Below are 27404 nucleotides of genomic sequence, written 5' to 3' on the forward strand. Positions count from 1 at the left end.
GCGTACACGATTAAATGCTCATTGTCGCGAGAACACGGGCGCCGTGCGAACGAACGCGATTGGCCGCGGTCCCGATTCGCCCTCGGCTGACCCCGTTGTTGACTGACCCACTGGCGGATACTGATAGTGCAACAACGCCGCGCGCGCGCGCGCAGTCAGCGCGGAGTCGGCTCGCTTCGGTATTTAATTGCAGCGCGTCGCGAGCGAGAGAGAGAGAGGGAGGGAGAAAAAGAAAGAAAGAGAGAAAGAAAGAAAGGAAGAAAGGCACCTCGCGCGAATGATAACGGTATATTTCGGCCGATGGAGATTATCTGTTTCGCCTTTTTTCTCCTTCTGTTCTTTTCCTCCTTTCTCGAGCGCCACGGCTCGAGAACTATTTCGAGATCGCGCTGGCTAAAGTTGCGCTCGCCGAAGGATGATTAATATCCCGCTGGAATGTAACGCCGCATTCTCATGCAAAGCCGTGAGCAAATTTGCAAAACAGATCCTATTAATGGCGATTTCGGCGCAATGGCTCGGCCGACCGCACGATCGAATATGCAACGAGCGCGCGCGATGCGAGTATCAATCAAATTATTACGCCGACTTGGCTCGCGTGACCACCGTAGGACACAATAGCATGCAATTCGCCGCCGCGGTTATCATGTCCTTTCCCGCTCTCCCTTCCCTGCTCTCTCACTCTCTCTCTCTCTCTCTCTCTCTCTCATTCCTTCTGCTCGAAAAATCTTGAATCCGACATTTATTTGCACACCACTCGGGGCTCGTGCGCCAACGTTTCGTCCTCTCCCTCCCTTGCCCTTTTTGAATTTGCAGATACGCGTGCGAAAAATCGAGGATCTTGTCAATGTCCAGCTCCGTGTCCAGCGACGGGTAGCCCACTTTTCCCCGGCGCTCGCGAGGTCGGCCACCCTCGCGAGGTGCGAGACCGCAGGAGCCGCGAAGGCCCAGAAACGCATCCAGCGACCGCAGCCGCACGTATCCCACCTGGGCGAACCGCCGACCCGATCCGATCCGATCCGCGTCGGCTCGATTTTACACGGATCTCCGGGGCCGCGACGCGCGCACGTGTGCGTACGTGCGTGTGTTGTAGCCGCGTTGTTGCGAAAGAATTATGCGGGGCACAAGGTCCGGCCGCTCGCTCGCCTGTCGAATTTTTACCGAGCGAAGGTTACGTTTCGCAGCTAGGTCTCCCCGTTCGTGCGCACACAATGCTCCTCCCCCCCCCCCTCTCTCTCTCTCTCTCTCTCTCTTTCACCGCGCACTCGACCCTTTCGCCCTCCTTCGTTCTCCCTCTTTGACGCGGACTTTGCGATCCGTGAGTCACAGCCGTGCGGAAAAGTCGAGAGAGAAGGAGAGGTGGAGATAAAGAGGTCCGGAGCTGGGGGGATGGATCTTAGCGGGCGAATTCGCAGACACGTGTGCGAAAATGTATTGTTTCAGCGCAGTCGTCAGCCTTTACCCTGACGTTGAAAAAAGTGGTCACCCCTCGCGATCGACGCAGGCGAGTCTCCAACGTTCATGTCCCACTTTGACCGGACGGAGCTGAAGGAAGTCTCCCGACGAAATCCCGATGCATTTCTTTTCTCGTCGCTTCGCACTTTGTTCAATTCAATATCACGCGCCTTGTGCTCTCTCGCGGGTACTCGTGCTTTCAATGAGAGCACCGGCACTTTCGCGAGTCAGCCGGATCCAGCGTGAATAGTCTCAATTTCTGTCGCCCTCATCCCCTCCTGCGGGCAAGGTGATGGATGATGGTGGCGACGAAGACGACGAAGACGGCGACCCCGACGACGACGACGACGACGACGACGACGACGACGACGACGACGACGTTGACGACAAACGACCGGCACGACGCGGAGGAAGAAGAAGAAAAGAGAGACGAGTGTTCGGTGAAGCCTACCGACCGGCTATTTGGAACACGGCCGATCAGTTCCTTCGGCGCCTTCGCACCGTGGACGCGGACACGCTAACGTACTTTGTCGCCGATTTCGAAGCCGCGCTTCTCCCGTGTGGCCGAGGCTATATAAAGAGGCGCCGAAGAAAAGTCGAAGCGCGACGAGTGTGTTTTTCGGGCTTCTCGCGAAATTGCCGCCAAACCTTGTGTAAAAATCGTCTGCGAAGAGGCGGATACACGCTCGATCCTCGGAGGATGCTCCGTCCGACGATTCGGGGTGGTTCATGCTAGAGCTCGGGGATGATCGGTTCTTCTCGTTGAAAAAACCCGCCGGCGATACTAGTAAGTTTTTTCGCCGATGCTGAGAGAGAGGAGAGAGAGAGGAGAGAGGAGAGGAGAGAGAGAGAGAGGAGAGAGAGAGAGAGGAGAGAGAGAGAGAGAGAGAGAGAGAGAGAGAGAGAGAGAGAGAGAGAGAGAGAGAGAGAGAGAGAGAGAGAGAGAGAGAGAGAGAGAGAGAGAGAGAGAGAGAGAGAGAGAGAGAGAGAGAGAGAGAGAGAGAGAGAGAGAGAGAGAGAGAGAGAGAGAGAGAGAGAGAGAGAGAGAGAGAGAGAGAGAGAGAGAGAGAGAGAGAGAGAGAGGGTGGGAGAGGAGGAATCGCGAGGATGTGGTTTTGCGTTTTGACTTGCTGAACGTGCAAGTGAGAATCGAGAACACCACGTGTGAAATGAAAGTGTGTCAGAAAGCGCCGATTGAATTTTTCGTCACTGCGTGATAGCACACTGCGCAGTCTCGCGAGACACATTTTTCTTTCTTCCTCCCGTCTGACGGATCGTGTCTTTCGGAAAAAGAGTTTGGACATTCGAGATATAATAAAAATGTTGCAGATGTGTTCAATCGTGCACGCGACATGCGCGATTAATCTTGCTCGCGTTTTATTTTCACATAGTCTTTTCTTCGCAATTAACTAGGTTTCTTCATAGAATCCGTTTGAACAGGCCAGCCAAGGAAGTTACGGAGTTTCGCCTTTTTCCGGTAGGGTCACCGGTACGAAGGCTCGCCATATATCGCCATTAGTATAATTAACCCAGATTTTCCCGGATTTATGGTGAACGGCACGCGGGTCAGAGCCGCGAGTTGCACATTATAACAGACTGCTGGCGTGCCTTCAGCGGCGAAGAAATGGCAAAAAGTCGCCTATGCTGCAATTGTGCGATATTACCCAACTGTAATTAATATCTGTCGTGTATAATTAATAACAGCACGCAGCTCGCGCTCCGTCGAGTTACATCCAGATTAGCAAAGAGGCTCCAGTTGCGGAGGAACTCAATTGTACAAGTCAATCCAACGCGGACGCGGTCTTTGAGACGCTGCAACGACGCCGTAATTAATTATAGCCGACCGCTAATTACGTCCGTCGATCGGCCGAGTCGTTTCCGAGTAATCGCCCGAGTTGACCAGAGATCAAAGTAAAAGAACGCGAGAATTTCATCCCCGAGCGAGGTCAAGCGAGGTCAAGCGAGTCGAAAATTATCTGTGAAAATCGCATTAAGCGGACGCGCGCGAAACGCAAAGTCGTAAATTTCGTCTCGGAAAGAAAACGTCAACGTATACGCGCACATGACGCGGCACTTGATACATTAACCGACACACTGAGACGTTATGTCCGGTATTACGGACGACACTTATGACCGTCAAAGACGGTTTTATGCTTTCCTTCCGTTCACCTATTCAAGTCGCTTTGACCTCTGCATTCGCTCGCGGTACACGCGGTGCATACACTATGTGCTACTTTTTCTCTTCAGCGCGCAAAACTACGCCGCCCCTCTCTGGATTACTTCCGAAACACTGCCACTAAACACAGCGACCGACAAAATAACTCTGAAAGCAGGTTTACGATTATCGCGGGATTGCTATTCGTTTAGGACGGCTTTGCGACGATAGCGCGGGATACCAGCAGCGGTGGCATTATGTCGGAGGGTTGCACGAGTTGCAGAGGGGCGAATTACGCGGGCGGCACTTTGCAGTTGGGCACGACTTCCGGTGGCAACACCGGAAGCTCGTCGTCCGCTCCTGGAACGACCTGTACGACCACGACGAGAAGGGTTCAGGTGCGTGCCAAGGTGCTCTACGGCACCGGCAAGGCGATAGCGAGCTTACAAGCGCAGGAGAAAGCCGCCCGCCACTGACGAGGTAAATTGATAACCGTAACTACAACGCGCCAAGTGAATCATCAGCCGACGACGATGTAACGATGTTTGTTGCGAGTCGCGCGGCAACTTTAAGAGCCAACGGAACTTGTCGCGCGCGGGCGCGCGCGGATGGACAGTCGAACGGCCGAACCGAGTTCCCGACGGAAAGTGGAACGAGCGCGAGCTTATCGGGCCACCGACAATTAAAGGCCAACGACCAGCCCGCGAGAGGAGACATCGATCCGCGGCATCGACGCGCTAATCAACATAATCCGTTCCTTCCGACTCGTCTAACGCCGTTTACCGACCGCTCTCCTCCCCTCTCTCCCTCTCTCTTTCTCTCTCTCTCTCTCTCTCTCTCTCTCTCTCTCTCTCTCTCTCTCTCTCTCTCTCTCTCTCTCTCTTCAATATCCGAGAAACCGTAAACGCTGCCGGACAATTACAAGGAGCCCGGTTTCCCGTCATCCTGCCGCGACGTTTGGACGACAGGACAGGAACAGGACCGAACGGGACAGGACGGAGGTCGAGCTCGTAAAGCTAGCGGCCAGTCGAAATCGCGGGATGACGCGACGAAGCGGAATAACAGTAAAAATGTGGAGAAAAACGACGACGACGTCGGCGAGTAAAAAATAAAGCCCGCCGCCCGGAGGCAGCGTCCTTCCTCGAGGATAAGACCAGTCGGCCGATCTGGTCGCCGGTTAGTACCTGGTTAACCGTCCTCGAGAAGGCCGCCTCGATTCTCCGACGAGCCCCACGCGCTCTTCTTCTCTTGTTCTTTTCCTTTTTTCGCCGCTCGCGCTCGTTCCTTTTGCGCTTCTCGATCTCGATCTTCCTCTTCCGCGTCCGACACGACAATTTCACCTGCGCGCGTGTTTCATCTCGCGCCGACGAATATGCACCGACGAGTGCTGTGAGTGTAACCAACGACGCGCCGCAATCAGCAAAATGCACCTTGCCACCTTGTGAGTCGACATATCGGCAGTTGCCGTCTCCTCGTAAATCCTTGCAGTCGCGAGCGTCGTGGACGAACCGCGTGACTCGAAACGTATCGTTTGGCGTGCGCGATGAAAAATCGCAAGGTAATGTTTGCCGATAACGTTTACGAATCTGTACGGAGACTTGGAATTAATCGGTAACGCGTTTAGGAGTTTCTTTATATCAGTTAAAATTTGCCTGAAGATTTTCGTCGAGTAGAGCCGACGCTGTGGCCAAAGTGCACCGAGTACACCTTTATCCAACGCGATCATATCGGTACTCTCGGTACGCGTGATCGTTATTAAAATTCCACGGGATTTCCCTAGAAACTTTACAAGGTCAATATGACTTCTTTATTCCACCGTGCCTCCGACGTTCCACAAACCGTGGTCCCGTTACGTCTCTCTCTCTCTCTCTCTCTCTCTCTCTCTCTTTCTCTCTTCCTCTCTCTTTCGATCCTAACGCCACCGTGCCGGCAGCTTCATTTGGCGAATGTTTCGGCCCGTGTGTGACCCCGGCCTTTCTTTTTATCACTTTGATATCTCGCACTGTTGGACTCGCACGGGTCATCGACCGTTCTTAATTCGCTCCGCCCGGACCGTTTGGTTCAATTCGAAAATGCATCCACGCCGCGGTATCGACCGCGTGAGAGACATTTTCACACGGCGCGTGAAATATCACGACTTTTATGCACGCAACGGTATAATTACTTTTTAATGTCACGACACCGTGGCATTCAATTTATGCGACGACGATGCATTCTTGTGAAGCGACGGTATCATCGCCATAGCGAGTAATACTCGCCATTATTTCACGAGAGAGAGAGAGAGAGAGAGAGAGAGAGAGAGAAAAGACAGAGAGCGCGGGACTTGAATGCTTACTGGAAATATTACAATGCGTAATAGAAAAGGCGCGGGGGAAGAGAAAGCACTGGCGCGTAACGCGATCAACGGCTATTGGCAAGACTTTGCCAGCGTGAATGAAACTCGTATTTGATCAGCTGCGGATTGGTTCGCGATAAGGTCAATGTCGTGGATGGAAGAGAGAACGTTAAATAAGCATCCGTCAAGTAACCGCGTGTGTGCACAAGCGGTATCGAAACGCGGCGAACCGGATTGTTGTATATTGCATATCGTAAAGTGGGATATAAAAAAATGGCGGCGGTGAAATATAATCGCCGGACAGACGTGGAGATCTTGGCGCGACCATTCCCGGCTTATCGAACGTCTGTCACACGGTGCGATTTTGACGCATCACGATATAGCGAGCAATTTTTATCTCATTTGTCAGCGTCGTCTTCTCCCTCCTCTCGTGCCCCGCGTTGTCATCGAAGCCAGGGAACGAAAACGGCAAAGGGGAGTCGTCCCACGTCAAAACTCAAACGTCGAGTCTCCAAGTTACAATTTCCGGCAAGATCGAGCGATCGCTTTCCGCGTCAACGGACACTACAAGGAAAGGAGTAAATATTTCATCAGACTACAATCCCTTAAGCCGAAGTATCCAGGAAACCAAGGCAAATAACAACGCTACGTATCCTGTCGAAGCAACGCGACCGAGGTACGTGCACGAGTCGGCCGCGAGAGAGACAGAGGCAGCAACGGATGTAATACAGCCGGAAGACTCTGGCGGAATCACGTACGTTGCCGCGAAAGGGTCGAAGCAGACACGAAATGGAATCCGACATGAATTTTTGAACGTATCGCGTATCTCTGAAAGCTCTGCCGTAACGAGTGCAGTCGAAGTAGAAAAGGAGGACAAAGTGGGAAATGAGAAAAGTCAAGAGACGGAAAAGAAGCTCGCGAGCCGAGAGGAGCTTTTCGCGAGAGTATCGCTGAGAAACGCGACGAGACCGACGACGCCGACTAACGCGAAGAGCAACGCGCCGCGCGAAAGCGCGTTCGTCGAGGAGCCCGGAGAGAGTCCGAGCCGACTAACCGACGCAACCGTGGGTCTACACGAGTCCGCTGGTCTGGCATCTGGAAGTTATGGGGTGGAGAGTCGCACCAACTACGAAGGAGAGTGGCAACCCGGAGAGGACGATCTCATGGAGGCTGCGAATTTCGGCCTGCGAGCCATGCACAACCTCTATTACGTCCAGGAGCCTAAACTGTACTCGATGGGTAAGCATTGAACGAGAGAAGGCGAGAGTCGATTCATCGCCAAGGACACTTTACCTAGAGTCAAACTATCGTTACTCGCATCCACGAGGAGGCATCCTCATGATACGAAACACGAAACAAACACGCAGGTCTTTATCTGAAGAGGGACGAGCCGGCGAGATACGTGGCGGCGTTTAACGACCAGTCGGAGGAGGCGAGAAACTTGGCGAGATTCGGCTACGCGACTCTTCAAGGCACCGCCATGTACATGAAGAAGTAAGTTTGCAGCGGGTCGATGATCGAGCCTGCCCTTTAGCTGTCTCTCCGCCGGAAACTTTGCGTCCATTTCCACTCCACACCCCATGCCCGCTCTCTCCTCAGGTTTCCCGGCGCGCCGTTGGAATTGCCTTTATCCCGGAGCACTCGAAGAACCTCTTTGGAGCAACAATGCCCGCGACGAGGAACACCCCAATGCCCGCCAGCCAGCTTGAGATACAGGACTTCCGACGGCAGCTGCAATAATCTGAGGGATCTCTGGTGGGGCTCCGCCATGTCCACGATGCAGAGGTAAGCAACACGACGACGACGAAACCCGAGACCCGGTCGACGTCGCAACGTCGAGAGCGAGCTTTCCGTCGCATATCTCGCATACGAGAACAATTCTGGACTCAGCTCGCCGTAGGTTTCTGCCGGCGATATATCACGACGGTGTTCAGAGCGTGCGAAGGTCGACGAGCGGAAGGCCGCTCCCGAGTCCGCGAGACATCAGCGGCTTGATCCACGAGGATCAAGACATACCTCTCGCTTCCGTTACACACATGCTGATGCAGTGGGGGCAGTTTGTGGATCACGATTTGACAGGTGTGTTATTAGGGGGCTCATTTCCTTTCTTTTCAGCTCGCACGCAAACCTTGGAGACACTGTGTAATTATATTTACTGCATCGACAGCGACCGGACAGAGCAGGGGGTTCAACGGCACAGTGCCGCAGTGTTGCTTGCCAGGTGGCGCCGGCTTCCAACCACCAGAGTTTATGGTAATCAGCGAGACGACCAATTGTTTAACATACATTTCATTTCTAAAAGGACCATCTCCTTCTCCCTCTCTCTCTCTCTCACTCTCTCTCTCTCTCTCTCTCTACATCTTCCGTGTTGACATAAGCGACGAGTTAAATCGCGAATTCACGGACCGCGACTTTCGACCTACTTTTCGCACCGGAAAAAGTTTGGCGTTCTTTAAGTCTTGACGTTTCCCGTGAGACGACTCGAAGCGCGGCGCTGTACTTATAATGAATGTCGACAGCACCCGGAGTGCTTGCCGATCGCGGTGAGTCTACGCGACAGCTTCTACGGTCCCCTAGGCGTGAGATGCCTGGAGTTCCTCAGAAGCGGGCCGGCCCCAAAGGAGGGTTGCGAATTCGGCCCGAGGGAGCAGCTGTCTCAGGTGACCAGTTACTTAGACGCCTCGATGGTTTACAGCAGCAACGCCCTGCAGAGCGACAGTCTGAGGCTATTTCGCAGCGGTGAGTGCTTCCTCTCCCTGTCTCTAACGGACGATTTCTCGAAACAGATCGACGCGAGAGAAACGGAAGCAATTTCCGCCGCGATTCCGCCGCGAATCCGCGCTTTCAAACGCACCCTCTCTGCCGAGCACAGGCTTGCTGCAGTACGGAAGGATTCAGTCGCTCCGCAGACCTCCGCTGCCGAAACGCGAGTCCGATCTGTGCAAACTCGGCTCCCTGTCGACGACTTGTTTCCGAGCCGGCGACGGGCGACTCAGCGAACAACCGGCCCTCACGTCCTTGCACGTGGTCTTCCTGAGGCTGCACAACAGGATAGCCACGGAGCTGTCCGCGCTCAACTCCCACTGGAGCGACGAGAAACTTTTTCAAGAGACGCGAAGGATCGTCGGCGCCGTGGTTCAGCACATAACTTATCGAGAGTTCTTGCCGATCATTCTCGGTGAGCGAAAACCTACCCTACCTCTCACGGTATTCATTGTTCGCGGCGGTAGCCGTGATCGTCAATATAAATAATCGCGTCGTAAATATCGAGAAGAGCCGAGCATTCTGCGGGCTAAGAGCGCCAACTGCGAGGTGTTACGTGTTCCAGGTCCCCAGGTGATGAGAATCTTCGACCTGGAGGTCCTGAAAAAAGGCTACTACGAGGGCTACGACTCAACCGTAAATCCCAACATCGCGAACGCCTTTTCCACGGCGGCTTATCGATTCGGCCACTCGCTAGTTCAGCGAAGTTTCGTGAGATTCGACAGCGATCACAGGCCTTTGTTTAACAGTGAGTTATTATTTATACTATCTTTTCAGAGTCCAGTAGCCGGCGCTCTTTTATCCCAAACATTAAAGTGTCTGGGTATTTGTCGATAATTATTGATCAGTGAAAACTTTGGCAACGAGCGCAAAGAGGGCCGGCTACCGAGCGCTTGGTCTCATTTGCGAATATCGTCGTAGATGTCTCGATCCACGACGAGTTCAGGAACCCGGTGAACCTCGAGACTGCGGGCTCGGTCGACCGTCTCGTCCTGGGCCTGGCGAATCAGCCGTGTCAACGGAGGGACGAATTCATAACCGAGGAGGTGACGAATCACCTCTTCCAGACTCCCGGCTTCGCGTTCGGCATGGACCTGGCCTCTCTCAATATTCAGAGAGGTCGGGATCACGGTCTGCCGCCTTACGTGCGATGGCGCGAGCCCTGCGGCTTGTCGCCGATAAGAACCTTCGAGGATCTCGACAGAGTGATGTCGCCGAGCACCATGGCGAAATTCCGATCGCTCTACTCGTCGGTGGAGGACATTGATCTCTTCCCGGCCGGCTTAGCGGAAAGATCGGTGGTCGGCGGCCTGGTCGGCCCTACTTTCGCCTGCATAATCGGCCAGCAATTCAGCAATCTGCGACGCGGAGACCGATTCTGGTACGAGAACCCCGAAAGCGAAAGCAGCTTTACCGCGGGCCAGCTGCAGCAGATTCGACGAGTCACTCTGGCACAGGTGCTGTGCAAGACGTTGGACACCATCGAGACCATACAACCGTTCGTTTTCCTCGCGACCGACACGTTGAAGAACCGACGTCTCTCGTGCGAGGATCCGACTATCGGCCAATTGGACCTCGAGTTTTGGGCCGAACGGTCGTTCAGACACAACGTCGATGACCCGCAAACGAAGACGAAACGAACGGCGAGCGACTCTCTTTCCGTCTCCAGATCGAAGGAGGAGAAGAACACGAATATAAGGAGACAGAGCAATCGGGAGCAGATCACGCTGCCTCAGAAGCCCTTTACGAGCAGCATTCACCAGAGCAACAAAATCGTCGTGAAGAGACCCATCGGGCGACCGGAAAACGTGTCGATTGTGGTGCACAACAACGCCGTCAGTGCGCCCGTCTTCGTCAACGACGGTATCTACGGATCGAACATCAGGATCAGGCAACAGCCTACCGTCAAGCCGACTTCCGCGTTCAACCAAGGTGTGAGTAACTATCCCGTGCATCGACCGCCGACGAAACCTATACCGACGACGATTCCGCACTCGGCTTACCTGTACGTGCCTCAGGCTTACAACGACCCCAACAACCCGAATCCGCTCGTTTATGGTTACAAGTCACCCGTCTCGCAAAGTGCCGTCTTCTACGACAACTATTCCCCCAGCAGCCCCAGGCCCACTCTGTACACTTATTACACGAACTTTCAGCAGAAACCGACCACTCAGACGCCGAATCACGAGGTCGATGGTTACTTGCTCAACTACGGATCCCCGCATCACGAGCAAGACTCGTTCCCGGCGCATCACGCGTACGACAGACCAAAGCCTGGCCAAGTAGCGAACTCGGGACACCCTTACGAGCCGAATACTGAACAGAGGCCGCCGCAAAAACCGAGTTCTAAACCGAGCTACGAATCCTCGAACGACGAATCGTATCACAAACCAGGTTACAGCGGACTGAAGCCCCCGACGATCTCGCGGCCGAGTTTCGGCTCGAACGACCAGCCGTATCACGGGCAAAATTCGGATTATCTACCTAGTAGACCTAGACCGACTTCGGCGAGCGCGTCGCGACCGAGCGACCAGTCGTACGATACGCAGAACGGCCGACCGAGCGAGGATTATAGCGCTAATTCGAACCAACCGCAACGTCAAGATCAGTGGAACTTGAACGGCCACCACAAGAGACCGTACGATTACGACGATCCTGACGCGTATCAGAAGAGACCCAAGCCTCAAAGTGGACCCTACGCAAACTCTGGAACGAACATCCCTTCCCATCCCCAAGAAGACGCGGCGCCGAGCAACTCGTACTGGCAAGGATCGACTTTGAGCAACAACTACGGCAAGTACCCCGATGCTACTTTGACTTATCAAAGCAGCACTCCGGCTCAGAACGAGCCTTTCGAGTCGCATAGCTCCTCGTTCTATCAGAAACCGACGACGAGTCGACCTGTTTATCAGGAAGGTTCTCCAGCACCTTATTCGTCGCCTTATCCAAAAGAATCGATCGACAAACCCCTTCCTGCTGCGAACCTATACGAGGAAACAAACTCTTATAAAAATCCCAATAACCCAAATGAGCAGTCGCCATACAGAGACATTACGCATCAGAGTCGACCAACCCCGACTACGTATTGGTCAGAAGTCTCGACGCTCCAAATGCAAAAGCAAGAGGGATCTCTGAAGCCGAGGCCGATCAAGGTGCAAAGTGTCACGATCGTCACTGAGGCGGTTGAAACCGTTCACCATCCTGGCCACTCCGGATACATATCTCAGTACAAGGTCACCAGCGAGGTCCCAATGCCATTGAAGCAGCAGACGAAGACTACTAATGTGCCGGTGTTAGTCCGGAAACCAGGGCAGTACTATTACGAGAAGAACGTGCTGCATCGATACTCGGGCGAGGGTATGCTCGAGCAAATCCCCAAAAGCAATCATCACTATTCGACGGACGACAACGTCGCCGAGGAGACGCTGGCTCAGGACCGAGGACTGTCGCGCGAGAAGATTGCCGCGGAAGCGACTACCGATGATTCGATCACCAACGTTTCCGTGGCGGATTCGAAAACGACCGAACGCGAGGAAAGTAAATCAACGACCACGATGACGTCCACGCTCGTTACGACCAGCGGTTACGATATTAACGGAGATGACGTGGTGGACGACCTCGAAGGCGCTTTCTCGGCGGTTGTCGGCAACGTTGCATCGCTCGATGTTCCCGACAGGTATTTCTTTTTCTCAATTCTATTTGTACGAGTAGCCGCTCTCTGAGATCGCAAGGTGATTGCGGTCCCAGCGAGTCTTGAGCAATCAATCGAGACGTGTTTCATTAGGAATATCAAACGCGCCATGTGTACCGTCCATGTGTTTCCAACCAAATTACCCCGGTAATATCCCACCTCTCTCGTGACATTTTAAATTAAATCGCTTCCCAAGGCGTTTAAAAGATTCTCATTCATTCGCGTCTCTCTTGGAATACCCACGAAATTATAGATTGCAAGTCATCGTTTGCCCGACAGACCGATCAGCATAAGATTACTCGCTGCCTACTGAGATCATTGGTTTCTTTTTTCTTTCATGTTATAGGATGAGTCATTGGGTGAATACGCAAGAAGACCCGAATTTATCGTCGATGATAGAAATGCCCGGAATTCTGTCCGACGAGTCCGCGAGCGCAGCCAAGGAATTACCCAAGCCCATTAAATCGGGGAGCCACGCTGCTTAAAGTTCCGCGCTTCTTAATTCGTCCTCGGTACTTTTGATTCCCGGATGAAATTGCTGGAAAGTTTTCCAGTCGCCGCCTATACTCTTATCTTTTTACCGAGTACGAGTTGTCGCTGTGCGTCGCGAGAGCGCGGGAATGCAGAATGCACGGCGTAAGCGGAGCATTACGGAGAATTTGTTAATATTTTAAGACTTCGTTCTCTTATTTAAGAACCGTAAGTAAATGCGCATTAACACGCGCTCGCTAAATTATCTTTTATATAGCCAGCTGTATCGAATTGTATCGAGAAACATGCATTTTACATGCGTGTGGGGGGGGGGCTTTTACTTTTACGTAAAACGATGAGTATTTTCACGAGCAATTCATTTTCCGTTATCGATCGTTATCACGCCGCGCGTGATAGATAGATTATAAACGATGACAAATTAATTGAATTGGCGTGATCGTCAAGTGAGATTAAACTACCCATACACTTTGAATTTGGTCAGCTAATTCGGTCACGTGAATAAGTCGGCGCGACACGCATCGAAAACGAAAGAATACTTAATCACATTGTTACGTGCTCAGAGGATGACGTGAAGGTAAGTTGGGGCAGATTTTCACGTCAAGCCGAAAGAGGCATGCGAATACGCCTGGAATTAGCGTGTGCTATTTTTAGATACGGTTTTTCATGGCATTACATTCCTCGTACTTTATGTAACTTTATGCTTCAGCTATCATAAAAAATCACCGCTATCGATTAAGCGTCTCTCTCACCATCGTTAATATTATATTAACGAAATATATTCAGAAGCATGGCACGATTATGTTATCGCAAACATGTTTCATATTTATTTCGTGCTTAGATACGAATTGGAGAATCCACCGAGCAAAATAAAATATATCATGCGAATGGGAGCAGGTAGAGTCGGTTGATAAATGTAGCTCTTATATAACCGATATCTCAAATTAATCACGTTTGCAGACTGATTTATCAACATTCGAACATCTCAACGACGTAGATTTGATCGCTTGTAATTTAAATACAGTATAATGACTGATACGTAATCTATGTACTTACCACACTTAATCAATGTGGTACATCATTTAATCCGTATGTTAAATCGATGTACACACACATTACAGATTAATCGAAGTAAATCGAAATAAAGGAGGAAATAAAGGAGAAATAATGGAATTACGGAGGCATCAAACTGTATTAGACCTTAGAGCAATGTTATTCGCAGATATTCGAGATATAATATTAAAGTTGCTAATGTTGTCGTGAAAAAAGCGTGATTCTTTTTGCGAGGAAAAATAAAAATACGTTGAATCCTAGGAAAATTTTCAGCCTTTAATGTTTATTTACCTCTGATTGATTGATTTATCACCGTTTGATCCATCCGTAATAAATTCAAGAGCCACTGTATTGAAATCTGCCTTCTTTTTCATCAATTTCAAAAACGGATCATAAGTACCAATCCTTTCAAAATGTACACGCGCCACGGGTTTCATTTCGTTCGCCATAAATTTAAAATCGAAATGCATTTTGCCAGCAGAATTTATGGCCAGCAGCGTTGCTCGCGCAAACACCAGATGAGGTTGTTCGGATTTATAGGAATCGGCGAAACTTACTCTTACAGAAAACGGAAGAGAGACGAAAGGAAAAAGTGCAGGCGAAAATTGATTTGTGTATCAGCAGAACGTAAGAAAAAGATCGAAAAATTAGTACGCGGAAAATACTAAGATTTTATCAAGCCGCAGGGTATATTCAGCTGAATCGAAGTATAATCGCGTTTGAAAGAAACGTCCTAATTTCAGTCGAGTTTTACTCTCTTTTCTTTGAGATACTCCGTTCTTCCTGCTTTCAACGGGACCTTTATCTGAGCTCGTCGCAGGTTTTCGGGTCACCGCGGCAAAAGGCAACGGCCCTTGCGTGATAGAAATGCACTTTTCGATGTCGTGAAGTCGTGACCCCGATTTCGCCGCACATTCAGCGCCACTCGAATTCGGCGCGATGAGAAACGATGCGCAGCACTGGGGACTTGGTTGACCAAACAAAATCGCTCTTATCGTGCTCTCAGGATCTAATCGATGGACGACGTGCTCACAACCGACGCGGCCCCAGCGGGCATTTCTTTTATCGCATACACAAAGAGCGATATCAATCGCGTAACATCAATGTTTTTCTCCGACAAATTACCGCTAACAAAAAAAATTATTTCTTTTTATCTCGACTTTATTAATTCTTTATGTTCCTTCTTCTTGTTGCTCGTATCGAAAAATATTAAAATGTCACACGTAAACAAGAGAAGTCTCTTTGTCATAATTCTTATCGAGACAGTATTGAGAATTGTTTTTGACTTTTATTAATCGCAGTCGTCTATTAGCTGTAAGATCTTTTTTGTTCAATTGATTTACTGCAAAAATGATTACTTTTCCAGGGTTGGAGGGCGTTAATATGAATAATGGGTTTGCATCGCGATCGATCGACGAAGAATTCTAAAGCTCTATTTTTCTCCCGCAAAAGAAAGGTAGGCGTTGCACGGAGTCGAGATAAAGTCCCGTTGAATACGAAAGATGAAAGTCTTGAAAAGGAGCGCTCAAATAAACGCGAGCGTCACGGTCATAAAACGCATGACGTAATCGCCTTTGTAAGACGATTCCAGCATTATCGTGCGTGATTCTCACGGTAATCTTTCACGACGATGATCACGGCACGCAACGAGTTCGTCGCTTTCCCTCGACGTCGCTGTTACGCCAAGGAAAACGTAACGCTTATCGCGTAAGAAGCTGCCATTGACACCGTGACAAAGTGTTTTCCACGAGGCGTTGATCGAATATTAAAATTGCACGCTTGCGTACACATGCGTAATACGTTATCACTCACCTCTTACTCCACGTCTTCCGTTCCGTTTACGGTGTCGTCGTATCGGCGGCCTCACGTCGTTCCGGAAAGAAGCATGTCCTTGCGTGGGCGATGTAGCCTGAACCTTCCGGCCATCAGTCGTCAAAAGTGCGCCAACCTCCGTCGTCTCTGTCGTCCCGGACGAAACGCCGAGTGCATTTCCCGTGTCGCCTACGCGGACAAAGAAAATTTTATCAATATATGCCGTTTCGCGATCAATCATTCCCGCGAAATAAGAATTTCATCGTACTATACGATCAACATCGTTGTCCAAGGTCGTGTTTTCCATCGATATAATTACGCCTCTGCTTTTGAGGTTAGTCATCGCCGCGTATCTTTGAACCCGATCGTTCGATAACAACATGTACGTAAAAGTGACGAAATTTTGGTCAATTTCTCACGTTTTTCCTTCGACGGCCATCTTGGCCCCGTTAACGTTCGTGAACAAATTTCGACCTGCACGATCGGACCGCGCGTGAATCAATAACGCGATCGCATAATCCGTGTCTTATCCGAAAGACTGCCAGTCGTCACGTTTGACGACAATTTTCGAGAAACTAAACATTCGATCGCGGTAACGAACTCTCGGTAAAATATTTAGCTCTCCCTCCTCCTGCCATGTTTGTCTCATTCGCGAGTGAGCTTTGAATCTGGCCTACTCGATCGGCCTGTCAGCATAAATCGGCAGAGAGATTGCGATATTCTTACCCGATCCGAATCTGTCACATCACATTTGGCGATGATATTGAACGCATCCCTGGATAATCCTGCGAAAAACATCTTCGTTGACGATAGAAAATGCTGCAAACGCAAGCGCGCGCTTACTTTGTAACCGCCACGGCCGGGAAATGGCGCTAAAATGGCGGAACAGGTGGACACGGACAATCTTGCACGCTCCGCTGTTTCGTTCCCGGTACGGTGGAACGGCCGATAATTAAACGGTGGAAGAAATCTGCCTCGCGTTTCTGCTCATTTAGCTCTGATAGGTGACGCCAGGTGTCATAATAAGAACGTACTGATACTGATCATTAGTATTCGCATAATTAAGCCGTCGCAAGAAAAGAGTACGAGTACATTCTGTTGGCGTTAACCTGCAGCCTTATTGCCGCAAACTTTATTCCGTTTCGAGGCAGCGATTTCGGTTACCTCACCTCTAACCTCATATTCATCTTTGACAATCGATTGGCTGTACGTTTTTCCCAGGTAAGACTGATATTACTCGAATAAAGGATTCAATTAATCTCGGCTGACCGATGGAACTCGCGCGACTGCCGTTTCACACGGAACATGTATCCGCGCGTTTTCGGACGGTCGCCATTTAGAACTTTGGCAAGTTTCAGCCCGAGCGTCATTAATAATACATTACCCTGAATCTTTCAGCCGTCTCGGGGGAGAATCGGTCGAAAACACGGCGTGCTGCATAAAAGGGGACACTCACCTCTCGAACGGATTGCATTCGGCACGACCCTGCAAAGCCAAGCATCGCACTTGCTTACGAAGAAACTGCTGCTCTGATTTGCGTAACATGCAGCGCCCCGTCGCGTCGTGAACGCGCGAAATTCGACGGAAGAGACGGCTGATTGGCGCCGAGCCGGCGGTCCGATTCCGGCGTTCCGTTCCGTCCCGGCGATGACGCTGCGGCGAGAGGGTCGAGCGAGCAGCAGTCGGTAGCGGCGCGTCCCAGGCGCGAGTCGCTGCAATGTATCGTGTGGAATCCCGCAGGCCAACGGCCGACGCCGTCGCGATCCCGGTGCTGCTGCTCCAAGTATGGCTCGTGTCGCTCGTGTTCGTGTGGTGCCCGGTGTTCTGCCAGGAGAGCCTGACGAACCGCATGCGGGCGATCAGCGAGGATCTGGACCGGCAGCTGAACGAGATAATGGCCTCGCAGGCGCTCAGCTACTCGACGGTCAACACCGCCGGGCTGCCCTACAACGCCACCACAAAGTTCAACCCGAAGGGCATGGGCCAGCTGTACAATGTGACGAATATGTTTATCGACCTGGTGCAGAGTAGGCAGGCGTATCCGGCTGGTGAGTGTATCATTCGCTGTCGAGGCATCGTTCGGACGGAGTAACGGAGCGTCCATCTCTCTCTCTCTCTCTCTCTCTCTCTCTCTCTCTCTCTCTCTCTCTCTCTCTCTCGCTCGCTCGCTCGCTCTCCCTTTCTAGCTATCTCCTTTCTCTCTCTTTCTCTCTCTCTCTCTCTCTGTCTCTCTGTCTCTCTGTCTCTCTCTGTCTCTGCCCGTCTCAACCCGTCCGTCGCCGTCTCGCCCACGGCGGAACATCATGGGGTTTTCAGGGTTAGGATATGGCGTGAAGTTTTGCGCCCTGCACGCCACGGTTACGCCCTGCGTACTTACGCACGCACGTAGGTAGGTTTGCGCCACGACTACGTACCGCGTTCGTCGCGAGCGGAACGCGCGTCCGAAAAATGGCGGGTCTCTTGTTGGTAAACAGACGACTCTCTCTCTGTCAAAAACGCGCGAGAGGACGGGGGTCGACCACGGTCGAGGACCACGTTTCGGAGTTTCGATTAAAGCGTAATCAAAGCGTCGAGATCGAAGCATGTAGGACTTGAGCTCTGGAGCTGATCGTCACGGCAGATTTTATCGCTTGCTCGCCCGGACACGGCGGGGTGTAATTATGGTGCGCGGATGCACACGCGTGTCCAAGTGGATTTTCGGCGCACTCGTGGTGATAGCGGCGAACGGAGCGCTTCGGCTGCGTTGAGACGAGACGCGCGCGTCCGATGAGGAAGTTATCGCAGAAATTTAAAAGCGTTTACTGTGAGAGACACACTCGGGCGTGATAATTGACTCGATGTCTGGTGAAACGACCAAGGTCACGCGGGGGATCTCCAATCTCGCTTGGAAAATTATACGTGGTCGACGAATTGCGGGAGATTAGGCTTTCGGAGCGTTCGCTAATAATCTCTGTTACTTGCTTAGGAACGGACGCGTCGGTCGCGTGCGCGAGGTCGACGGATTACGCGCGAAGGTCGCGGAATCGAACGATGTGGAGTCGCATTCGCGTCATTGAACAAAATGCAAGCTGACTCTGCTTTCTAGCGAAAGAGAGACGAGAGACAGAGAGAGAGAGAGAGAGAGAGAGAGAGAGAGAGAGAGAGAGAGAGAGAGAGAGAGAGAGAAAGAGAGATTTGGTCAAATTGGAATCCTCAAGATATATCCGTCTCATCTAGCTCCGAGCTCGTATAATTTGATTAATAATCTAATAGTCCTAATTTCGAGCACATTTTGGCGAATATTTACGATTAAGCGGAAAAAGGCCAGACAGAGCACAAATAACTCACGACAACTTTGGTCCAGCGACGATGGCGTGTTCCTCGCAGATTACATTATTTACGAGACGCAGACAGAGAGGGAGGTGCAGTGAATCAGAATTAGCGCTAACTCAAGTCGCTGCAACTGATCTTCCAAAGCGGTGAACCGGGAGATTGCGGTTTATCGTCTTCTCGCGAATGCGACGTGCAACAAGAAAGAGAAAACAGCGTCCATATTTCGCGAGAACCTCGGCAAAAAGCTGCGTTTGCGCACTCGCTCTTGTGAGTTTGTTGCTTGTTTTGTTGTCGCTACGAACGTTTCTTTCTTTTCCTTTTTTCATTGTGAAATTGAATTAATCCGAACACACGCCGTTTTTCCGGGTGGATTGCTGAAAAAAAGCTCCGGCGCGAGAAGGAAAAAGCAGATCGGGAGAAAGTTGATCACGTCGCGTTTGATTGGTCGCGAATCAGCTCTCCCGTTGATTTCTGCGTAAAACTTCTCGTGGGGGATCTCAAGTACGAATCTATATGCTACGATACTTTTATCCGCACATTCACGGAATTTTTCCGACTCGCGCCAACGCACACGACGTTCTCTCTTACTTTGCTGTCGGTGAAATATCCCGCGCGCGCGCGCGTGTGTGTGTGTGTGTGTATGAAATTTCCAACGACGAGATTACGCCAAATTATGCACCAGAGCAAAATCGATATCGATCCGGTGGATTCAATGCGCGTCCGCTCATACGCGCTCGAGCCGCTTTTTATTCCGTCGCAATCGAATTTATGTGTCCCATCCTTTGTTAATCCGAGAGGCGTTCTCAGTGAGCGGAACGAATGAAGCGTCGGCGACTTTTCATGTCAAAATGGATTTGCAGAGATTAAAGAGCTTTGCGCGCGCGCACGCGCGCGTGATTCACTTAACCGGGGCTTTTCTACTGTTATTTTACCTATTTTTTTTTTCGACATCTTTCAAATTTATCATCAAGCACCTTACTCGTATTACGTGTTGTATCCGTAATGGCGCGTATAACTCTCGCTTCCCCCTCCCCCCTCCCCCCGCCCCTCCTCGTTCCCTTTATCAGGGCACTTGAATCCTCTGGCGTGTATTATCGCAACGCACACGGTAAGTACACGCAGATACATGCAGATAAACACGAGAGTCTGCAAATCGGCCGCGGAGCAGCTCGAAAATTCGCCATTCGCTCGCTAATCGCGCGATAATCTCCAAGAGTCGGAGCATTTCCCACGGTGTTATCGAGGACTCTGTCGGTGCACCGCGTAGTTCGTTAACGATCTCGTCCGTCGATAATATTAGCGATCCGATTCCGCGGCTCGTCGCGCGCGCGCGCGGGAAGAAGAGGGAAAAATCTCGCCGGCATGGCGATAGACAAACGATGCGTGTAAAAAGTCCGATAACTCGGTGAACTACGCGGATCATTGACCCTCCGGGCGCAGTAGCGTGTAGGAGCCCGTGTGTATCGCGTCTAGCAGGAAGTTGATAGAGAGAGAGAGAGAGAGAGAGAGAGAGAGAGAGAGAGAGAGAGAGAGAGAGAGAGAGAGAGCGCGTCATCGTCCAGAAGCGAGAGGACGCTCCGGCGACCGCTCGAGTTTCCTCTTCACCACGCTCGCTCGCCGTTCACGGCGAGCTGTCGTCGACGCGACTTTTGTCAGGGCGGCCGGCTTAATCGCCTCGAAATCGCGGCTGCTTTCGAGGATTTCGCTCCGACGAGTTACGTTCTCCGAGCATTCTCCTTGCTGCGCATCGACACACATTGATATCGGCGGCTAAATTTAACTCCGATCGCCTCTTCAGGCTCCAGTGTCAGCCGGCGTGCAGGAGGAAGAGGAATATCAGCTGCGAGTGAGCTCGCTCGGGATATTCCGCGAGCGGTTCACGCCGTTGGAGCGAATTCCGGAATTCCCGTCGCGCGACGCCCGTGTCGTCGCTGCTTGATTTATCTTCAAGATCCGCTCGAAAGCGCTGACGGGCCCGTCCGCGAGCGAATATATTTACGCTCTCGTCGCAGCCTCTCTAATGCCTCTCTCCTCTCGACGAAATATCGCGCTCCCGATGCTTTGAATTCAGACTTCCGCTCGAGTCTTACGACCTATATCCCCCAGCCGAGAAAAGAGACGAGGACTCTTGACGCGCTATAAATACTAATGACGATTCGAACGTCATGTCGAAAAATCGGTGCATCGCGTTACGTTTCGCGATTATCAGCCGCGGCCGCGGGCTCGTCGTCATCGAGTCAGGCCAAGTAAATCAGCCCGCCTCGATCGAACGGGACAAAGTTGCTCGCCACAATACGATCGGCGCTCCGCGACAATCTAATTTCGTCCGAATTCGCGCACGGCTGCGCGCTAGTTTAATGCTGCCGGATGTGTGCGGTCGCGAAACTGGAGATGCGCGTCGCAACTAGCTCGGTCCCTATTACAGCGACCTGTGTGTGTACGTGCGTGTATGTGTGGGGGGGCTCAGGTGATTCCGAATTATAAACTGAAACTCGACACCGCTCGCGGAAATGACAGAATGACTGGATTCGCGGCGAAATTGAATTTCGACGATCGCGAACCTGCCCGCTGGCCCGTGACGGCCGCCGTCTCTCTGCTCCGCGCGGGGATGACGTTGCTGCTTTTTTCGACTTTATCCTCCGCGGTCAGCCGAGTAACGGCAACTTTAACAGTACGGATTATCCCGGACCCAACTGACGCTCTCCTCCTGTTATCGCCTCGTTACGCGCGTTCGACTATCGACGAGAAGCGGAGACCGATGACGACATTACGGAGATGGTCAGTCAGGCTCCTGCGGCTGCTCCTCGGCCGAGGACGCACCATTGTTCCCGTCTGTGCGGCCGCTGTTTATGTAGCGGATTTCAGAGCGCGTAAATATTATTTCAAAGACTAACGTTTCCGCGATCTTTGACTACCCGACTAGAACCCGACTAGAAATTTTCACCAGGTTCACCTAACATTGAATATATTTGTGCTATAGAAACTGCTATGCTATTGTGCTATAGAAAATGCTATAGAAACTATTCTTTTTTTAGCAGTCAATAAATAGTTGTAAAATTAACGTGACATGCAACTTTTCTCTTTAACACTACTTTATGTCTTGTTACCTTGTGATACTTAATGATCTTATGATATACATTTTATGTTTCTTTTTCGATACATTTTACAAGTATGCTCAAGTGATCTAAAATATTATTTGCAAAATATCATGCAAATATATTTTTATTTGGAAATTACATGAAAGAATTTTCAGCGTGTCATTTCTTATTTCTAATGTCATCATCCAATATAGCCGTGACGAGTAATCAAGAGCCATAATTTGAAAAAAAAATGTAATAAGGTTCCATAAGGTAACTCAATAAGAACCTGACTATAAATCCTTACTAAGGTCCTGATATCCACGCTGTGTCACATGACTTGCTAGGATCCGATAGTATTACCTTATTGGGACCTGATGTCCAAATGAGATTAACCTGATCAGGACCATGGGATAAATTTCTAATCGGGTATGACGACGACGACGACAACGTCGTATCTCTCGCGTTGGTTTTATCGTACAGCTTGGAGATATTCGCGCGCTCAGCGGAAATATCGAACGAGCAAGATGGAGCACGTCTGCGCGATTAAATGTCCACGAGTGATTGATCCGCGAATCGAGCAAAAGCTCATTAAGGCGGCGCGTGTCATTCAACCGCACAGCTCACGCGCGCACATTGATTCCCCCCTGCCGCTGTTGAACGAATGATTTACGGTGTCGGGGAATCGCGTTGCCCGGCATTTAGCGGTCGATACTATTTTATTAGCGTTTTCCGCCCAAAAAGGGACATTGCGCGCATTTAGTCGCTCAATCATCAACAACGGCACTGACGACGGCTGCATATCGATCTCGTCGCTCCCCCCTGCTTTCCTCTCCCTGCGCCCTCTCGTCACAAAAGCCGCCGTCTGTCCGACGATGTTTCCTCTTCCGGATAGAGAAGCGAGTGAATGAGAGAGAGAGAGGGGTGAGAGGGGGAATCGAGTACAAAGCAGAGACATTCACGACTCGAGTGTCCTCGCGCATTAATCTTTCGTTGGAGCGAATTACCTTGGCCGGCCTTCTCTCTCTCGTTTCCCCTCGGGATGGTCCGCGTGAGGTACACCGTTTCTCGATTTACGATTTCGAGTCGACGACCACGACGAAGGATTTATCATCGACTTTCCTCTCGGCCGGCGATACTCGCCGAGTCGGACTTTATTTTTTTTTACCGTAACGATTCTTTAACCGGCAGCGGTTGCAATTGTACGCGTCACCTGCGGGATTACGTTATCGAGATTAGGTATTGATACCTTCATTGTTCCGCTGTTGAATTAACTAGGTCGTTACAGAGAACAATGGGAAAAACGCGGTCGATAGTCTTCCCGGTATCGTTTTTTTCCTTCTCCGATTAGCAGCAACGCATGGATGTACGGCCGGATAGACTGTAAAAAAAGCGAAATACAGGAAATGGCTCGCGTGTTCCCGGCGAATTGGTATCCAATTCTTCACCGAAGCATGTTCGATAAAATCCCATATCGGTAATCGCTCTTTTTTCCCTCTCAATTTTTTCACCATCAGGCATATCGACAAAGATTAAGCCCTGAGATTCTCTCTCTCTCTCTCTCTCTCTCTCTCTTTTCATTGCATCTCAACGAGTATCTTCCTGTCGTCGTATCGTATCAGTTCTTTGTGCGTCCCGATAAGACGATAATCGAGAAAACTTGGGACCATCACTTAGGCCGTTGAAACTTGCATTCCAAGGATTTTTCCAGTGCTGGAAGAATCTCCAAAGAATCTCTAAAGAAAGAAAAACGCTCTATTGGTCGCTGCGAAGCGACTTTTTAGACATTGCGAGAAGAGAGCGATCACATGTAGAACGTTTTTTTCTTCGGCAGGCCTGCAAAGTTCTCGTTGGACGCAAGCGTCAACGAATCGCAAACGAATCTCTCACGATAACGCGATTGCGATTGAATGTGACGAAAGACACAACTTGCGCAAGATTTTCACACGACGACGGTCGCCGCACCGCGAGCCCAAGTGGATTTAAATAAAACGGGTGTTTCGCTGTTTGTATCGCAGTAAATATGTGTTCGCGCGCGCAGTTTCTAAATGTCCCGCTTGGTTTACCGTAAAACGTGACTACCGCTGTGCTCCGAGCTACTTCAACAAACAAACCAGGCCGGACAACACGTCAGTGTTCGGCAAACAGTGCGATAAGCATTTTCCGGAGTCGCGTGCTTTGCGAATGCAAGAGCTGCCGTGCTCGCTGCGAAAATTCTACACGTTTGATCGCTTGCGTGTTTCTCCCACGCGAATCGTGCATACATTCCTCTCTCCCTCTCTCTCCCCCCCCTCTCTCTCTCTCTCTTTCTTTCTCTCTCTCTCTCTCTCTCTCTCTCTCTCTCTCTCTCTCTCTCTCTCTCTCTCTCTCTCTCTCTCTCTCTCTCTCTCTCTCTCTCTCTCTCTCTCTCTCTGTCTTTCCATGAAACATAATATCGTTGCCTAAAAAATCATCAGTTTATTAAGAGGACTGGAGGGTCAGATTGCTGAAAACTCGTGCTTGTTTTTAATAATATTTTGTGACGAACTGAATAAATGTGCAAGAATGAAAACTTTAGGTATAGTTATACAACATATGAAGAGTAGAAAAATTTTGTTTATTAACAAATACTCGTATAAATATACGATATATATAATTGAAATATGAAATGAAACTCTCTTTTTTTTTTCAAGTTATCGTTTTTGCAGTAATATCTCGGCTTTCGGTGGTCCGATCAGAGCGAATTTTAGCTAGAAATCTTGAGGAGGCTTATCATTATCCGGTGAACCACTAGAAACAAAAACCGAACAAAATTAACAAAATGGTAGCTATTATTAGGAAAAAATTCAAATTTTTCAATTCTTTTACAATAAAAGAATTAATATCTCGAAATGAAATATTTTGACGGAGTTGTCCATGGTTCACCTGAGAGCCACATAAACAAATATTATTGCTTTAAAATTTCAAATCTATACGAAGCTCAGTTTCGGAGAAATCACTGCAAAAAGTTGAACAATAAAATTTCGAGAAAAACGCATTTAATATTTAAGTGGACGTATATTTATATGAGTATTTGTTTAAAAATAAAATTTTTCTACTCTTCATATGTTATATAAATATATATAAAATTTTCATTCTTGCACATTTATTCATTTCGTCAAAAAATCATTATCAAAAACGAGCACGATTTTTCAGTAAGCTGACTCCAGTCTCCTTAATTATGCTGGTTGGAATTTCCAGAGACTCGACGTGTGACTCACGATAGGATATCTCTATTCCCTCCATCTTTCGCGTTGCTTAATCTAGATGATTCGCTCTGCAATCGGATGGCAGATGGCACGATAAGTGCGCACACAATAATGGGAACAAATGACGTGCGTGCACGCACGTGATGCGTTGTACGCATCGATCATATCTACGGCTGATCCACAAACGAATCAGCAGCGAGAATTGTTTTTTTTTTTTCTGTTTCTTCACCTCTCACCTTGTACACGTTCGATTTAATTAAATTCCCAGCGAGTGTGATGGCCGAGACGGGTTTGAAAATCCGCGGTAGAGAGAGAGAGAGAGAGAGAAAGAGAGAGAGAGAGAGGGGGGGGAGGGGGACGTTTGTAGGACATCCCGTCCTCATAAACATACAGATTTTTAACCGGCGTTGCGCACCGGCGGCGCTCGGCACATACGTACGTTTCTTTCTTCATCTCTCTTTCCCTCTCTCTCTCTCTCTTTCGTCATGTCATCAACACAATTCCATATTACGTAGCTAAATTCGCGATGTGGCACGCACGGTTGCGCGCATCCGTCGATACAAACGCAGACGCAACGTGTGCGGCGCGGCCGCACGCACGCAGAAGAGTGCGTCAAAACGAGGGAAAACAAAAGCCTCGTAAATCTCGGCACGGATAGGGCAGCGCGCTATCGTGCGGCTATTTTATCGATTCGCAATATCGGCGAGAGTAACCACATACGCACACGTACACACACACACACACACACACACACACACACACACACACACACATATACAGGATGAAACACGGTACATTACATTTCGCCGTGTTATTGGTGATTAACGGCGTTCGCCGTTAAATGCTGTTCTCATTAAGATAATTGCGTTTTACCGCCGTGCATGTTGCGGCATCAACGTGTGTGATTCACGATCGTGCGCACGAGTTTCTCGGTCATCGTCATCATAACGCGCACGAGTATCGCACCTCCATGATGAACTCTTGATGTTTGCAAGTTGCGGATATACGTCAAGCGCGCATCATTCGCTGTGCCTCGAGATAAGATTGTATCTGGCGCGGCGGAAAAATGCGAAATCGGGGAGAGAGGGGAGAGTGAATGAAACAATACGACCGTCACGTGTAATGCTGTTTGACAATAACCAAGATAAGATATCGACTCGCGGCGCATCGTATCGCGTTGACGGTAATCTGTTTTTAATATACTTGACGTTAGTCGCCGTTGCTACATCACTTTGTTGATCTGACTTCCCCTCACGGGTATCCTCGCGTCTCGTTCGATCAACGTCGAACGAGAAGGAGACTTAATCCTCTCCGCGGCGAGCAGGGAGCTCTGCGTGTCGATACATCGATGCGGGATGACCTGCAAGAACAACGATCCTCCTCGTCATCGCGCGCAATCATCCAATTGAGCGATACGATAGGGGCAAGAGCGGAGGTCCTGCGTGAGTCACGTCGAGTGTCCGGGCATTTTTTTCCCTCGTATCTAACGAGCAATCACGCGGGACGCGGGATCGCGCGATATCACTCGCGAATTTTCCTGCTTGCAGAATCCTCTACGACTCCCCTTAAGGGGACTGGAGGGTCAGATTGCTAAAAAATCGTGCTTGTTTTTGACAATATTTTGCGATGAACTGAATAAATGTGCAAGAATGAAAATTTTGGTATATTTATACATGTGAAGAGTAGAAACATTTTGTTTATTAACAAATACTCATATAAATATACGATATATATAGCTGAAATATATTCTCCTTTTTTTTTCAAGTTGTCGTTTTTACAGCAATATCTCGGCTCTCGGTGATCCGATCAGAGCGAATTTTAGCTAGAAATCTTAAGGAGGCTTATCATTATCCGGTGAAGCATTAAAAAATCAAACAGAAAAAAAATCAAATAGAATTAACAAAATGGCAGCTATTATTAAGAAAAAATTCAAATTTTTCAGTTCTTTTACAATAAAAAAATTAATATCTTAAAATGAAATATTTTGACGGAGTTGTCCATGGTTCACTTAAGAGCCAGATGAACAAATATTGCTTTA

At 49.9% G+C, this 27404-nt stretch overlaps 1 protein-coding gene across 1 annotated transcript; it reads left to right on the forward strand.

Annotated features, from left to right (window-relative positions):
* Positions 1 to 1842: 1842 nt before the first annotated feature.
* Positions 1843 to 14194, forward strand: LOC105180692 (uncharacterized). The gene is made up of 12 exons (XM_025307091.1): positions 1843 to 2239; positions 3820 to 4087; positions 6352 to 7181; positions 7310 to 7436; positions 7542 to 7727; positions 7843 to 8021; positions 8110 to 8195; positions 8462 to 8681; positions 8815 to 9120; positions 9271 to 9453; positions 9627 to 12381; positions 12743 to 14194. The coding sequence occupies exons 1-12, from the start codon at positions 2182 to 2184 to the stop codon at positions 12879 to 12881; spliced, it is 5337 nt and encodes a 1778-aa protein (XP_025162876.1). The 5' UTR covers positions 1843 to 2181; the 3' UTR covers positions 12882 to 14194.
* The last annotated feature ends 13210 nt before the right edge of the window (positions 14195 to 27404 follow it).

This window comes from Harpegnathos saltator, unplaced genomic scaffold (assembly GCF_003227715.2).
Source record: "Harpegnathos saltator strain DR-91 unplaced genomic scaffold, Hsal_v8.6 scaffold83, whole genome shotgun sequence".
NCBI classification, from domain to species: domain Eukaryota; kingdom Metazoa; phylum Arthropoda; class Insecta; order Hymenoptera; family Formicidae; genus Harpegnathos; species Harpegnathos saltator.

Excerpts from the sequence above, each read along its gene's own strand:
- LOC105180692 (XM_025307091.1), top strand. The coding sequence starts at position 2,182 with ATGCTAGAGCTCGGGGATGATCGGTTCTTCTCGTTGAAAAAACCCGCC. Across the intron at positions 8,022-8,109 it reads TGTGGATCACGATTTGACAG|CGACCGGACAGAGCAGGGGG; the intron begins GTGTGTTATTAG and ends CTGCATCGACAG. Across the intron at positions 8,196-8,461 it reads TCCAACCACCAGAGTTTATG|CACCCGGAGTGCTTGCCGAT; the intron begins GTAATCAGCGAG and ends GAATGTCGACAG.